Here is a 13,715-nt window from a genome sequence, read left to right on the forward strand (position 1 = left end):
ATAAAAGATAAATATTTTTGAGTTCATGAAATCTAGTTGTTCCTTGGTTGTTTTATAATGCCTATTTTTATTGATAGTGAAACCAGTTTGTTCTATAGAATTGTTATGAATGTAGACATTGTTGTAGGATATAAAGTGTGTTTGATACTGATAGTTTATAGATTTGATTTCTCTTGATTACTCTGAGAGACTGTGAATGCCTGCAAGTTAAAGTCATGTTCCTGTGAATTACTCTAGCAGTCCCTACAGAAGTTGACAGCTACCATAGCCTCTTCCCTCTAGAACCACTGCCACCACCCAACCGGATACAGAAATCAAGTAATTTTGGATACATTACGTCTTGCTACAAAGCTGTAAACAGCAAAGATGATCTGCCATATTGCCTTCGGAGGATTCATGGTGAGGAAGATAAGTTATCCTCTCTTAGGAGCGTATTATTGAGGCTAAGATTACTCAGACATTCCTGAATAGGTTTAGTTATTTAACATGAATTTAAAGGATAATAAATAAGTGCATTATTTCATCTGGATAGTAGTATCTCATAAATGATGTATAACATGGCCTTTTCTTCACATTTCTGATGAAGTAAGGGGAAGGTGTCATTTACAGCTCAGTAGAAAAATTTTCTTTTTCAGGTTTTCGTCTTGTTAACACAAAGTGCATGGTATTGGTTGATATGTGGAAAAAAATTCAGCATTCAAATATTGTAACCCTGCGTGAAGTATTCACCACTAAAGCGTTTGCAGAGCCTTGTAAGTAGTTTGTAATTGTTCTGCTGGAGGGCTTCAGGATTTGAAGCCAGCTTGCAGTAATGAGTGTTTGTGTTTTATTTTAAGCCCTTGTGTTTGCGTATGATTTCCACGCCGGAGGAGAAACGATGATGAGCAGACACTTCAATGACCCTAATGCCGATGCCTATTTCACAAAGAGAAAGTGGGGTAAGAAAAGATTTCAGCAAGCTGTGTCTGACACATGTCTTTGCTCTGTGGAAGAGTAGTTTTGTATTTTAAAATACATGTGAATTTAGCCCTGTAATCATTCAGCTTAAAGACTTTACGGCATTTAAAAAAGAAATATATTAAAGAAATGGAGACAATACGTAACAAATTAGGAAATAATGTATTATGTGTACAGACTGAGATAAAGATGGGTTGTAAAAGAATCATGTAAATATTTGAAACTTAAGTGACTGAAACTATGATGAAAGTTTTTTCCTCCTAAAATTTTTTATTTTTCAAACCTACAATGCTTTCTGAATAAAGATGGTTTGGAAAATTCAGTAAATTGAAAAATAATCCCTGTAACTTCATCACTGAAAGCACAGCCATGTTTAAATCTTGTGGATTTCTTCTCAGTCTTGGTCTTACGTTTTGCCTTTGCATTGTCCAGCGTGACTGTGTGCCATTTATGAAATTATTTCCCTAAACAAATGCTTTTGCTTAAAGGTAGGATTCCATGTTACTTAAAGAATTAGTCTTCAAAACAAATATTCAGGTAACTTTTACTTTAATGGAGAATACTTATTTTGAGGGGGGCCCCTTTCTAATATTTACTTGAAGAATTGTTTTATAGTTCAAATATTACACAGAACCAAAATATTTTAATTACATTCTAACAAATGTTTATTAAAGTATAAAATCATTTCAGAGTAAAAATCCTTTTAGAGATGTCTATTAATTTACTTATTTGCAGAAGGAAAATGTATATATCATTTTCCTGTTTGGGGAAAGAAAAGAAACATTACCTTCTTTGCTATGGTTTTTAATTTGGTTAAGATTTTTCTGACTATATCCTGAGAGAAAGTGAGGAGGGAGAAGACTTGAGTCCATGTTCCAATCTCTTTTGGATCGTGACTCCTTTAAGGACCGGCATTATGGATAAAAATATGTTACTTCTGTTTACTCCTAACTGCTTTCTGACAGTTGGAAGAAGAAAGCTGTGGTTACATGGCTGTTTCACATTAAAACTCTGGTTGCATAGTGTGGGCATGTTTTCCCTTTTTGCCGTGTCATCTGGAGCACATACATAATTTTGTTGAAGGGGATGTGGTATAACTTTTCCTATAGATGAATATAGCTGGAGTTGTTTAAGTTTATTTTAGTAATAACATCTGTGAAATGACTGTTGGCTTTAATTTATAGCTGGGTTTCTTAACCTCAGCACTGCTGATGTTTGAGGCTGGATCCTTATTTTTGTGGGGCCATCCTATGCGTTGCTGGGTGTGCAGTAGCATCCCTGGCTTCCACCCATTGCACACCAGTTACAACCACCTCCTCCAGTTGTGACACCAAAAATATCTCTAGACACTGCTAAGTGTCCCCAGGGGGCAGAATTGACCCCTGTTGAGAACCGCTGATTTATAACACTCCTTTCCAGTGTTTTTTTTTAATCTTAATTATTCTGTTGTAAGTGTTGACTGGTTATTTGATACAGTATGTTTACATTTTTGCAGGAATAAGTTCTCTTTCAGATATTTGAAAGTGTTGTTTAAAAGTTAGTAACTTCCCCAAATGTACCATATGTACTTAAATCACAGCCACTTGTATTACAAGGCAACCTTCTGTTTTCCCAGTGTGAATATTTAACAAAGAAGGAAAAAAAGGCCAGTGTTCGTTTAAACTTGTAGAGACTTAAGTGGAAGTCTAATGCTTTCTTATATTATTTAATTTGTTAACTTAGCACAAACTGAAAAATCTCATTTTGTAAGATGCAGTAATTATGAAATGGGAATAATAATGCCATGCCGTGCAGGGATTGTGGAGAGAAGTTTACAGTGACAGAATCTGGCACACTGTGAACTGTGTTTGCTATAAATGCTTCTTTTCCTATTACCACATTTATTAAATACTTCTGTTAAAACTCTTCATGCTCATCTTTGTCTTGGCTTTTATCACTAGAGCCACTTATTGAGTCATCTAACACTGTTTTCCAGGTTATATTTTTTCATTCTGTCTAAATTGAGGGATAGTAGTTTTTGAATTTTGTATTTGCTTTTCCCTAGAAATTTTGTCACAAGCCATAAGTACTTATTTGTTGTTTATTTTCTCCACAGTTAACCATATAACTGTGTTTCTTTTATAACAGATTCAGAAAAAGTTTGTTTACAACCATATGAGCACTTGGATTATCAGGTCATATTCCCTGAAATAATTGACAGAATCTAGATTAAATTTTTATGGCTCCTTTCCTACTGATTAACAGTGATGCAGAAAGTAGTATTAAGAAGCACTTCCAAGAGTTGAGAGAATCAAAAGGATCACTTTCCATGGTAGACCAGATTACTTTTGTGTTTCATCATTACACATAAGTGACATATTCGGTGTTTTACATTCATGTTTTTGTGAATTGGATGCCATCCTGTCTAACCGACGTGGTGTAGTAGAGGAGGCTGAGAATTAAGAACGATAAGAAACTTTTTAAGTTCTTACTTTTAAGTTCTCACTAAAAACCTAAACTTAAATTTTATATATATATATATATATATATATATATATATATATATATATATATACACACACACACATAAATTAACAAGTTGTGCAGTGAATGAACATGAATTTTCTTTGTTAATTTTGGTTTGTTTTAGTCTTTTAGCTGATTACTTAAGTAAAGATGCCATTTTAAAATTTGTTTGTGTTATAGGTCAACATGATGGACCTCTGCCCAGACAGCATGCTGGGTTGTTGCCAGAATCTCTCATTTGGGCATATATTGTCCAGCTGAGTTCTGCGCTGCGTACCATTCATACAGCAGGTTTGGCCTGTCGAGTTATGGACCCAACAAAGATTCTGATAACTGGCAAAACGAGGTACTAGCATTTTGAGTGTTGGCTTCTTTATTGAGCATCTGACCTATGAGAGCTCAGTAAACATAGCATGATGATTTGTTTTAATTCTACCTTTTCATATATTCCATCCAGAAGAACTGCTGTGACTTTGGTTTCATTTGTAAGTTTTTTTAAAATGTTGACTTCTTAATAAAATGCTGATTGTTAACCAAGATCTTATAAGGGTTTGGGAGGTATATATGGTTAGGGTTGGGCAGATATCTGAGTAATACCAGTACAGCTTTTCTATATGCAGCTGTGCTTCTCAGGTTTTGGCGTGAATCTGAGTCACCAGCAGGCTCAGTGAGCACAGGCTGCTGTGCTCTGCCCCCAGAGTTCTCAGTCAGGAGGTCTGGGGCGGGCCTGAGCGTGTGCATTTCTGACCCGTTCCTGGGAGGTGCTGTTGCTGGATTGGGTCCCATGCTTTGAGAACCACTGATGCAGAGTTAAGTAAAACAGACCTTGACATTAGCAGGATTTTTATTTGAGTTGCTGAAATTTTGAGAATTGTCTTGGACAACCTGGCATAAAAAGCTCAAGATCCAGTTGCAGGTTATTTGGGTTCATATCCTGGCTCTGTTCGTTAACTAACAGCAGGTTACTGGACGGCTTGGTGCTCAGCAATCCGTGAGACAGGCACTGTTGTTGCCTCCATTGTCCGTGTTTATAAGATACCTGCCGCGTAAGATTATTGAGAGGATTGAATGAGTCAATACATATAAAATGCTTTGAGTGGGGCCTAGGACCTTTTCAGCAAGTGTTATGAAACTAAGTCTCTTTTCTTGAATAACTAATAAAGCAGCAGCTTGGTGTGGTGAAAAGACCACTGGCCTGGTAGTCCAAAGATGTGAGTTATAGTCCTGGTTTCACATGTTCCTGACTTTCATAACCTTGTCTCTTGATACCTGTGAGCCTCAATTTCCTCATCTCTAAAGTGGGGATGGACAGGAAGTAAGACCAGATAGTGTTCTGAGATCCTTGCTGTTATAGGAAATGTTAAAGTTCCACTAGTATATAATTTTTTAAAATCTCATTTTAATTATTTTAATTTTCTGGTCTTCAAAGGTTGCGAGTAAATTGTGTTGGAGTTTTTGATGTTTTAACGTTTGATAACAGTCAGAATAATAATCCATTGGCATTAATGGCTCAATACCAGGTGAGTAAGAATTAACATGGATACTTTCTTAATAACTGAAGGCTTGATTTTTTTAAGATAAACTTTATTTTAAGGTATTTCAGGGTTTTAAGTCTAGATTTCAATTTATTCTGGGGTGATCTCTCTGCAAATTTTGAACCTGTATTCTTAATCACTGTGATGTGTTTAGTGTAGAGCCCTTATAAGTTGGGATACACAGAATTAATGACAGTGTTAGAGACAGTAGCTGTTCAAATGAAAATGCATTTATAGGACTAGGAGATTTGTCCTCAGCATAGATTAAAACAGATTACTTAGCTAAATGAAACATATTAAATGACATTGTACTTTTTCCCACTTTTTAATGTGTTAAAATCACACCTAGTTTTTACTTTTAGAACAGTTGTCCCACTACCAATCCAAAAATTTTATTTTCAAAGGAATATTGTTGTGTTGCCATTTTCTAAATAATTTTTTTCTTTTGCTTAATCAAAGCCTGTCACTCATGTCTTGTACATTGTTAGAAGTTGGTTGCAGAATGACTGCATAACATTGTGGATTTAGGTCCCATTATGTTCTTAGTTATTGGTTCTTCTTTCTTGATTAACACAAGGTGTGGGAGAGTAAGAATTTATCTCTGCAAGGAGCACTAAGTGTAGTTGCTTTTGCCTTGATTGCCCTATGGAAGTAAGGTAGCTGTTTAAAGTGAATATATCATTCAGCTTGTCCCACAGTGCTTTATGTTTGTTTGGAGGATATGCAAAGCAGCTGTCATTTTAAGATAATGTTAGTTTTTTTCATGTAAGAAATTTCTGGTGTTTCTGAATATTTATTAACTTACAGAGGTTTGATATAAGGCAGAATCTCTTATTTATGTGGAGAAACAAGGAGAAGACCATCTTACCTTCCACTGCCCTTCTCTTTTCATTTTCTTCTGTTTAAATCTTTGAAAGATTTTAGTTCACTATATAAGACAAAATTTCAGAACAAAAAGGAAAGCCAGAATGAGCAGTAGAGTTTAAGTAATGTTTAGTATTCCAGTTAATTCATGCATAAACCTCTTCCTTTTTCTACTGGACCACGGATGGTGCAGTCCCCAGACTTGAAGGCGCTCATCACACTCAGTTGCCATGTAGCCCTTTCACAGCCTGGTCCTTCCCCTCTGCTGGTTCCCACTAACCGCGGCAGCAGCCAAGCTGTCCTGGTTGGTAGCGCCATCTAGTGGGCACTGCGTGGAAGACTCAACCCCCACCAAACCCCGACCCACCACTGTCTTCTGCCTAAGGGAGTTTACGCCTTCTTTCTTATCTAGGATGGTTGTTTCTTAGCTACTTTTCTGCTTAACTTCTGTCTTACACTTAGTGCCTAAGTAATTGGCTCTGAAATTTTTTCTTATAATCTTTGTGCTCCTGAAAGTGACTGTTGACTGTTAAAATACTAGTGATTTTTATATATATCCAGGAAAATAATATTAAACTTTTGAAGAGAATTTAGGCATTGTTTAGAACCAGTGCCATCAACCTCTGTTGCAAGTGTTTGGAAACCCCGTGTCTATATTAGGTTTTGTTTTGTTTTGTTTTGTTTACAAATGTAGCCTCACAGTACCTCTTCATTCTTCTCTATTCTGAGTAGAATTCCTTTTTTAAAAATTACTAGTGTAAGGTAAGAATAGTTTGATTTTATTTTTCTGTATCAAAGTGTTGTTTTCCATTTTTTCTTTGCAAATGTACATAATTTGCATCATGTTATGGGTTGTATAGTTACCATGAAAAACAGCTCTTCTTAAGAAAAAATAATTCCAGAGTTCCAAACAAACAGCTTTAAAGTAAGCATTTGGGGCAACTGACTGGTAAGTTAGGAACTGCCTTCATTCATAACTCAGGCTGCTTTCAGCCACTTGTCACCTTCCCTTTATTTTTCAGTGGTAGAGGACATATCAGGTTTTCGTTCTTTCCTTTTTTTGGATGGGTGCATATATGTAGAAGATTTTTCATATAGCTTATAGTAAGGTACAGGAGACAGTCCCAAACAGGGGTTTGTGATTTTTACAGAGAAGAGGGTGCATGAGAAAGGAGTGCATTGTTTCTTGTAGTCTATTTTTCATAGTCTGTTTCAGATACGTGAATAGAGACTGACTTTCAGTAAAATGTACATAAGTAGAGCCATAGATAGAATCAGTGAATAACCAAGAAATCAAGAATCAGGAAGAAACTGAAAATGAGTTGGGGGGAAAGCCTCCAGAATTCAGCAAATGAGGGGAAAGCCAGGTGGAGGTAAGAAGCAAAGTAGCAAATGGAAAATTGTTAAGCTGGGAAATAGGAAAGGAGAGCTATGGACTTTCTCTGCTGTCAAACTCTCTTAATTAAGCAGGGCTTCACTAATAACATCTTTCATTTAAAATCAGTTCTAATTTAATCTGGATTTCATGTCATGTGTACTTCATTCCTACTAGTTGGCGTTCCCACCTTGAGCCAGCTTTAGGAAGGTGGTGGGATGTGCTCAGAATGAGAACCCATACAGCCTGTCAGTTGTCTTCACGTTCGTCTTCCCGTGGTACAATAGGGAACGATGAGATGTTCTAGGTAGATTCAGGGTGGAGCGAAACCGGAAGTTCTGCTGTTTAGGGCTGGGAGGCTGTGTGTCGGCACGTGCTCCCCAAATACCTGATACATACCAAGAACCTTGAGCTTGCTTGACCGGTGGCTTTGGATTGAAACGCTTGTACAAATTTCTAATGAGCATTTACGTGCGCTGATTTCTCTTGATCAGCATTTTTGTGATTTCATCAACACGGCTCGGAATATTTTACTTTAAAGAATGTTCATTCTCGAGAAGGGTTGAGAAAGATCCTCCTTGAGTTCACTCCCAGCAGTGCCCTCCAGAGAGCATAAGCCGTGGCAGCAGGGTGAGAGCCCCTCCCTCCTGCCGGTCTGGGCTCCTGACTCTCCCACGGATGAGGTTTTAGTTTTTCTGGCACGAATCCTTGGCATCTCTTGTCCTGATAGAGTCAAATTGTTTGTCTAATCAGGTTCAAAGTGTCTGATTTACAGATGCTAGTTTGGGATAAATTTTTAAATGTGAATTTTTATGTGTTATTTTAGTAAGGGATTTATTTTACTTCCGTTTGTTCTTTATTATTTGTGTGGAATGTTGCTAAGGATAGCTTTATCGTCCTAAAGTTTCATTAGCGATTGCCTTGGAATACTCCCTTGATTTCTCACGTACACCATTTATGTACATCCACAAAACCAGTGGTTCTCAGCCCTGGCTGCATATCTGTCTCTTACAAAGCTTTGAAAAGTACCACCATGTGGCTCTTACCCTAGACTAATAACGCCAGAACTGGAATGAAGGGACAGCCTCTGGGTGACTCGGTTTGTTGTTTGAGCTCCTCCAGTGATTTTAATGTACAGCTAGGTTTGAGCACTCCTGTAGTAAAGCGCTGTTCTGTAAATAAACACGTATCTGGTAATTCCGATGAGATCCAGGTTTTGAAGATTCGTGTAAATTTTCTGTAGAAATTACTTCAGACGATTTCACTGAACTCTGAGCTCCTCCACTCTCTAGGAATATGATCATTAATAGCTACCTGCGAGGCAGGGCCACTTGGGGTGACCATTCTGTTTCCTGGAGTTACAGTGGGTGATTGAGAGCTTACCTCAGTTGAGCCAGCTGTCTTTTGAAAATCCGTTTAGAAGGAAAGCCTGAGAGTGGCAAATCTTTTTTTATTATTATTTTTTTAATGGGTAGGAGACCAGGTGGTTACAGAGCTCAGTGCTTTTTTACAGTAAAAGTTGTCTATTTGGAAACGAGGGCAGATGGTTTGCAGCGTTTCCGATGTCCTGGAGGATGTGTTCTGAAGTCAGGTAATGCTGATGCTGTGTTTGAAGTAAGGGAGTAACTTCTCTTCAAGTAATTCTTCAAACTCCCACTATATTTTGTGCTTCATGGGAAATGAGAAAAGTGCCTGTCGTGAATTGTAATGATCACTGCAAAGCAACTGTATGGGTAACCAGCCTTAAATTTCTTGTGATAGTAAGAATATCTGTTCTATTTAGATACAAAAATTAGAAAGAAAATTTTTTAAGCAGCAGTTCTGTAGTTGGCATGTGAATTGCTTGGAATAATGTTTCTTAAAATATCACCTTAATGAGAATTACCTGGGTGCTTTAAAAATGTTGGGCCTGTTCCTGGACCTGCTGAATGAGAACCAAGGGTGGAGTGGCTCACAAGTGGCCTTTTTAATGAGCTCCCGGGTGATTCCGATGAGCACCAGTGTTTGACAGCTCTGTGCTGTTTTTCAGCCTCTTTGTACAAATGCTTTTTCCATGCAGGCAGTAGTGTCAGTGTATTAAATTTGTACCTACAAAAGAAAAATTAAAAGTTATATTTATTCTTTCATGTCAGCAAGCAGATCTGATATCATTAGGAAAAGTTGTGTTGGCTTTGGCTTGCAACTCTTTGGCAGGAATTCAGCGAGAGAATTTACAGAAAGCCATGGAACTGGTGACAATCAACTACTCCTCTGACCTGAAGAATCTCATTTTGTAAGTTTTAATATAATGATCATATGAGATAAGATAGAGCTTTTTCATGAGGACCTTTTATAGTGATTCTGTGTATTTTAGTTTCCACTATTTAAAATCAGGGGAAATATAATTAAACAGCTTTTAATTTCTTTATTTTTATTGCTAAGTGTATCTTTCTTGGAATACATTCATAAACCAGTGTGTTTAAATTAGTTACTGATATTTTAAACATTTGGCCAAAGGATGGACCCTATAAAGCTGCATTGGTATCTTCTAGCTACATGTGACCTTTTAAGTTTAAATGAATTAAATAAAATGTGAAAGTCAGTTCCTCAGTCACACCAGCCATATTTTAAGAGCTCAGAAGCCGCGTGTAGCTTCTGTATAATAATTGGACAGTGTGGACATGGAACATTTGGATCATCTCAGAAAGTTCCATGAGGCAGTGCTGCTCCGGAGAGGGATCAGGTATCTTTGTGAAAGCAACCTGGCGTAAACAACCTCAGAGGCAGCCCAGCTCCAGAAAGCGTGTGTGTGAGGGGCCCCGCATTTCTCCTCCAGTAGCGTCATACTCCGGGGGATTCTTGAGTATGGGTTTGCGTGGTTTTGGCTTAAGAGAAGCCCAGTGCGGACTGCTGTCCCCACAGAAGGACTTCTCCCTGTCTAAGGTACATCTAACACTGGGGAGTTCCAGAGGATGGACAGCCATAACTCTTAACATAAGTTACTCAAGGGAACACATGCGAGGAAGTCTCTTGTGAAATTTTTTTCTACTATGTTCTAGAAGCAATTAGAGCTTATTGATCCTTTTCAGTCTCTTTTAGCTTCCAGCTGTTCCTTCTGATCTTTCTGTGTAACCCTGGATGATCCAGTTTCTTTTTGGACTAGCCCTGTGGTATGGAATCGAGGGTTGGAGGATGGGGCTGCCCACCTGTGCTTTGTTGCACTGGCATAAGTGTCTTGCTTGTGACAGAGCCCTGGAAGCCAGTGGTTACCTGGTTCCTTTTAACAATCAAATGAGATGATTTCTCTTTTAAATGAAAATATTTGCTTCGTGTATTACCACGACAGTGATTCCTAGCGTGCCTTGCGATGCCTAGGACGTCGTAGATAATACCAAGTTACAATTTTCCTTCTTTAAAAAAGTGAGAGTAAAGGATGTAAATGTAACAAATTGGCTGTACATTAATAATTACTGAAACTGGGTGATGGGTACATGGGGATTCATCATACAGTCTCTCTACTTTTATAAATGTTTGAAATTTTCTTTAATAAAAGAATAAAAAAAGTCATACTTTCATACTAACGAATAACTAAAATTTATAGAACAATAAACTATGTGTCAGGCACTTTTGAAATGATTGATGCAAATTAATTCACCTAATTCTCCCAATAACTATATATATTAGGTACCATTCTTAGCTCCATTTCAGGGATGACAAAAGTGAGGCTTGGAGATGTAAAGTACCTTGCCAAAATAACATAGCTTAAAATGACTTTTAAGTATGAGTAGTTAGATGTAAAATATGTCAGTAATTATAGGTGAATGGTTAAGACATAGATTATCCACATGGATTTATAACATTCATTTATTCAACAAAAGAATGGCTACTGTATGCCAGATGCTGACAGTACTTTGAATAAGATGAACAAAATTCCCCATGCTCTGAAGCTTCCACCCCAGTGAGGAGGAGCTGCTAAACATATAAGCCAGTAAGGTGTCCTATGAATAAAATAAAAGAAAGATTTCACAGAGAGTGAAAGAGTGGGAGCTGCTCTAATGAGAATGGTTAGGACATGGCTTCCCTATCAGAATAAGCAATAAAAAGGTGATGATCATCATTGTGTTCGGACAGGTAACCCTTTGACATACGTAGTATCTTTCTGCTTTAATTATGATAGAAGAAATTGACTTGGTCTTTTCTGATACGTGTTAGTGCATGAAGATTTCTCATAAATATATGTACTGTGACAGCTGCTGGTAAAAGAAGTCGCAGAGCAGGAGACAGCTTCCTAAAAAGCTGAACCCTGTTTGACTTCCAAGATGGGAGACCTAGTTTTAGTTACAAAAGTTATTTTCAAAGAGCAATGGAAAAATTTCCCTACCTACAGCCACCCATCCCCTCTCCAGAAAAGCTTGTAACAATGTTTTCATCTCCTACTATTGTAAAGGAGGGTTTGAGAATAGAAATATGGTAAGTGTAACCCTACCCACCTTTCCTTTCCCATTGTCATAATAGCAAAAAAGTTAGAGAAAGAAACATTTTTACAGTTTTCTCCATTGTCTTTTAAAGTCTTCCAGAGAAAAGAAATGTAATTATTAAGCTTTAAAAATGAACTTGACTTGCATGAAAAATTTTTTCAAAATTGTGCACACTAACATGATGGTGGCAGCAGGACCCGTGTGCTTGTGGGTTATGTTTTTTAAATTGCATGTTTGGCATTCAAGTGATCCTTCTTTATTTTGGTTAGATACTTGTTAACTGACCAGAACAGGATGCGGAGTGTCAATGACATCATGCCCATGATTGGTGCTCGATTTTATACTCAATTGGATGCTGCTCAAATGAGAAATGATGTCATAGAGGAAGACCTTGCAAAGGTAAATTGTGTAGTTAAAAGAGTGTTGACACACTTGCATCTGTGTGTGTAAATAGATGTAAAACAGTAATCACTGTGCTGAATATAGTGCAAAGCTGAATAAGATGGTTTGCAGATATATTTGTCCAAACTTAATGTTCAGTATTCTGATTTCTTAGATCTGCTGGGCATTTATTTTGTTCTTTTTTTTGCTCATGACTTTGCTGTAGTCGTGAGAGACAGTCTTGATTTTTTTTTTAATTGTTAATACTTTATCAGTTCTTAACTATGGACAACCGCATTGTCTTCTTGAGTATTACTGTTGAATGAAATGGACCTGTTGTGTTCAAAAGTACAACCAGAAGGTGGAGATGTTAGGATTTATTGTTTAAAGGTAATGTTGATACAGGATACCAGTTTTGTAAACTTTTGCTTTTATATTCAGTTAGCTGGAACATTAATATTCTCTCTCTTTTTAAAATGTTTTATAGGAGGTTCAAAATGGAAGACTGTTTAGGCTTCTAGCAAAATTGGGAACAATCAATGAGAGGCCGGAGTAAGGATTTACAGTATTTTACAATGTGTTGTCAATCAAGGGCACTATTTTGCATAACAAGAATGAGTATGCCTTATTCTTACTGGCTTTATTTGGAAGAAGGGAAGAATTCTCAGGTGAAGTGACCTTAAGCTTGTTGTTAGCCATTAGGGGGCTGTTTTTTAACCCCAGCCTGGGCGTGGTTGCCCCTGAGATTTCACATACACACATGCATGCAGAAAAGACACTGTGCTAGAAATCCATCGTGGTTTGCACACGAGGGAGCGTTTCACGACCATCAGTACTTCCTCTGTCCTGCCTCCTTTTTGAAGCCTGCTCAGTTCAGTTGGCCTTGGTCAGATTCAGATAACGTCAGAAATTTCTAATTGTTGCGTGCCTCCTATCTTCTGTTAAAGTGCGGTATTGATCACTGTCGTAATCACTGACATTGGGTAGGGCTTACCGTCCAGCGTTATTACTTGTTGTTTCGCTGTGCCGTGCTTGTAAGTTAAGTTAATCATACGCTCAAGAAAGAAGCAGGGTTGATGTTTGCTCTTTATACCTGTCAAAGACGGACAGAACAGCAGGGCAGCTGTTGTGCCTGCAGTTAAGTTACATTTCAGGATTGTTACCTCTGTTAGCAGAGGTAGGTGATGGAGAAATACCATTGCTTGGGGGACTCAGTGAGCACTTCTCCCTATTGCTCTTTCTAAACAAAGAGAACATGACTTGACCCATGTAAAAGACCAGCTGTTTCTTTTGGCATTTATCTCTTTATATAAAAATATGGTTTGAGTGCCATTTCTTGCTTTCTCTTCAGTATCCTCCTCAGCTAATGACCTTGTCCTGGAAGATGAGGCCGTATCTTTCAGACCCCCTTCCCTTAACTAGACACACACATACACTTTGTAACCCATGAATTTTGAGAGAAATCTCTATTCAGTGTTGACGTTATTAAAACAAGGTAGCTGTACCACATAGTAAATCACGAACACATTTCCTTTCTTTTGTATTTTGTTTTTTGATTTTTGTTTTCCTGGTGTTAATAATTGTCTCATATAGAAAACTAAACAAGTAAAAAAATACTTACCACCAGTTCATTGCCGGCTC

General features: G+C 37.5%; 1 protein-coding gene across 5 annotated transcripts in view; it reads left to right on the forward strand.

The window, feature by feature from the left end:
* The window catches only part of PAN3 (poly(A) specific ribonuclease subunit PAN3), a 111,315-nt gene that overhangs the window by 87,374 nt on the left and 10,226 nt on the right, over positions 1 to 13,715 (forward strand). For 2 of the 5 annotated variants that reach the window (XM_072976052.1, XM_072976053.1), the window contains 8 exons: positions 238 to 399; positions 636 to 752; positions 837 to 938; positions 3,643 to 3,808; positions 4,892 to 4,982; positions 9,369 to 9,508; positions 11,963 to 12,092; positions 12,562 to 12,626. In XM_072976052.1, the coding sequence (XP_072832153.1) occupies positions 238 to 399; positions 636 to 752; positions 837 to 938; positions 3,643 to 3,808; positions 4,892 to 4,982; positions 9,369 to 9,508; positions 11,963 to 12,092; positions 12,562 to 12,626 (973 nt within the window). The remainder of the gene's footprint in view (positions 1 to 237; positions 400 to 635; positions 753 to 836; positions 939 to 3,642; positions 3,809 to 4,891; positions 4,983 to 9,368; positions 9,509 to 11,962; positions 12,093 to 12,561; positions 12,627 to 13,715) is intronic. The other 3 variants (XR_012079854.1, XM_072976054.1, XM_072976051.1) reach the window with 2 other exon arrangements.

Source organism: Vicugna pacos, chromosome 14 (genome assembly GCF_048564905.1).
Source record: "Vicugna pacos chromosome 14, VicPac4, whole genome shotgun sequence".
NCBI lineage: Eukaryota > Metazoa > Chordata > Mammalia > Artiodactyla > Camelidae > Vicugna > Vicugna pacos.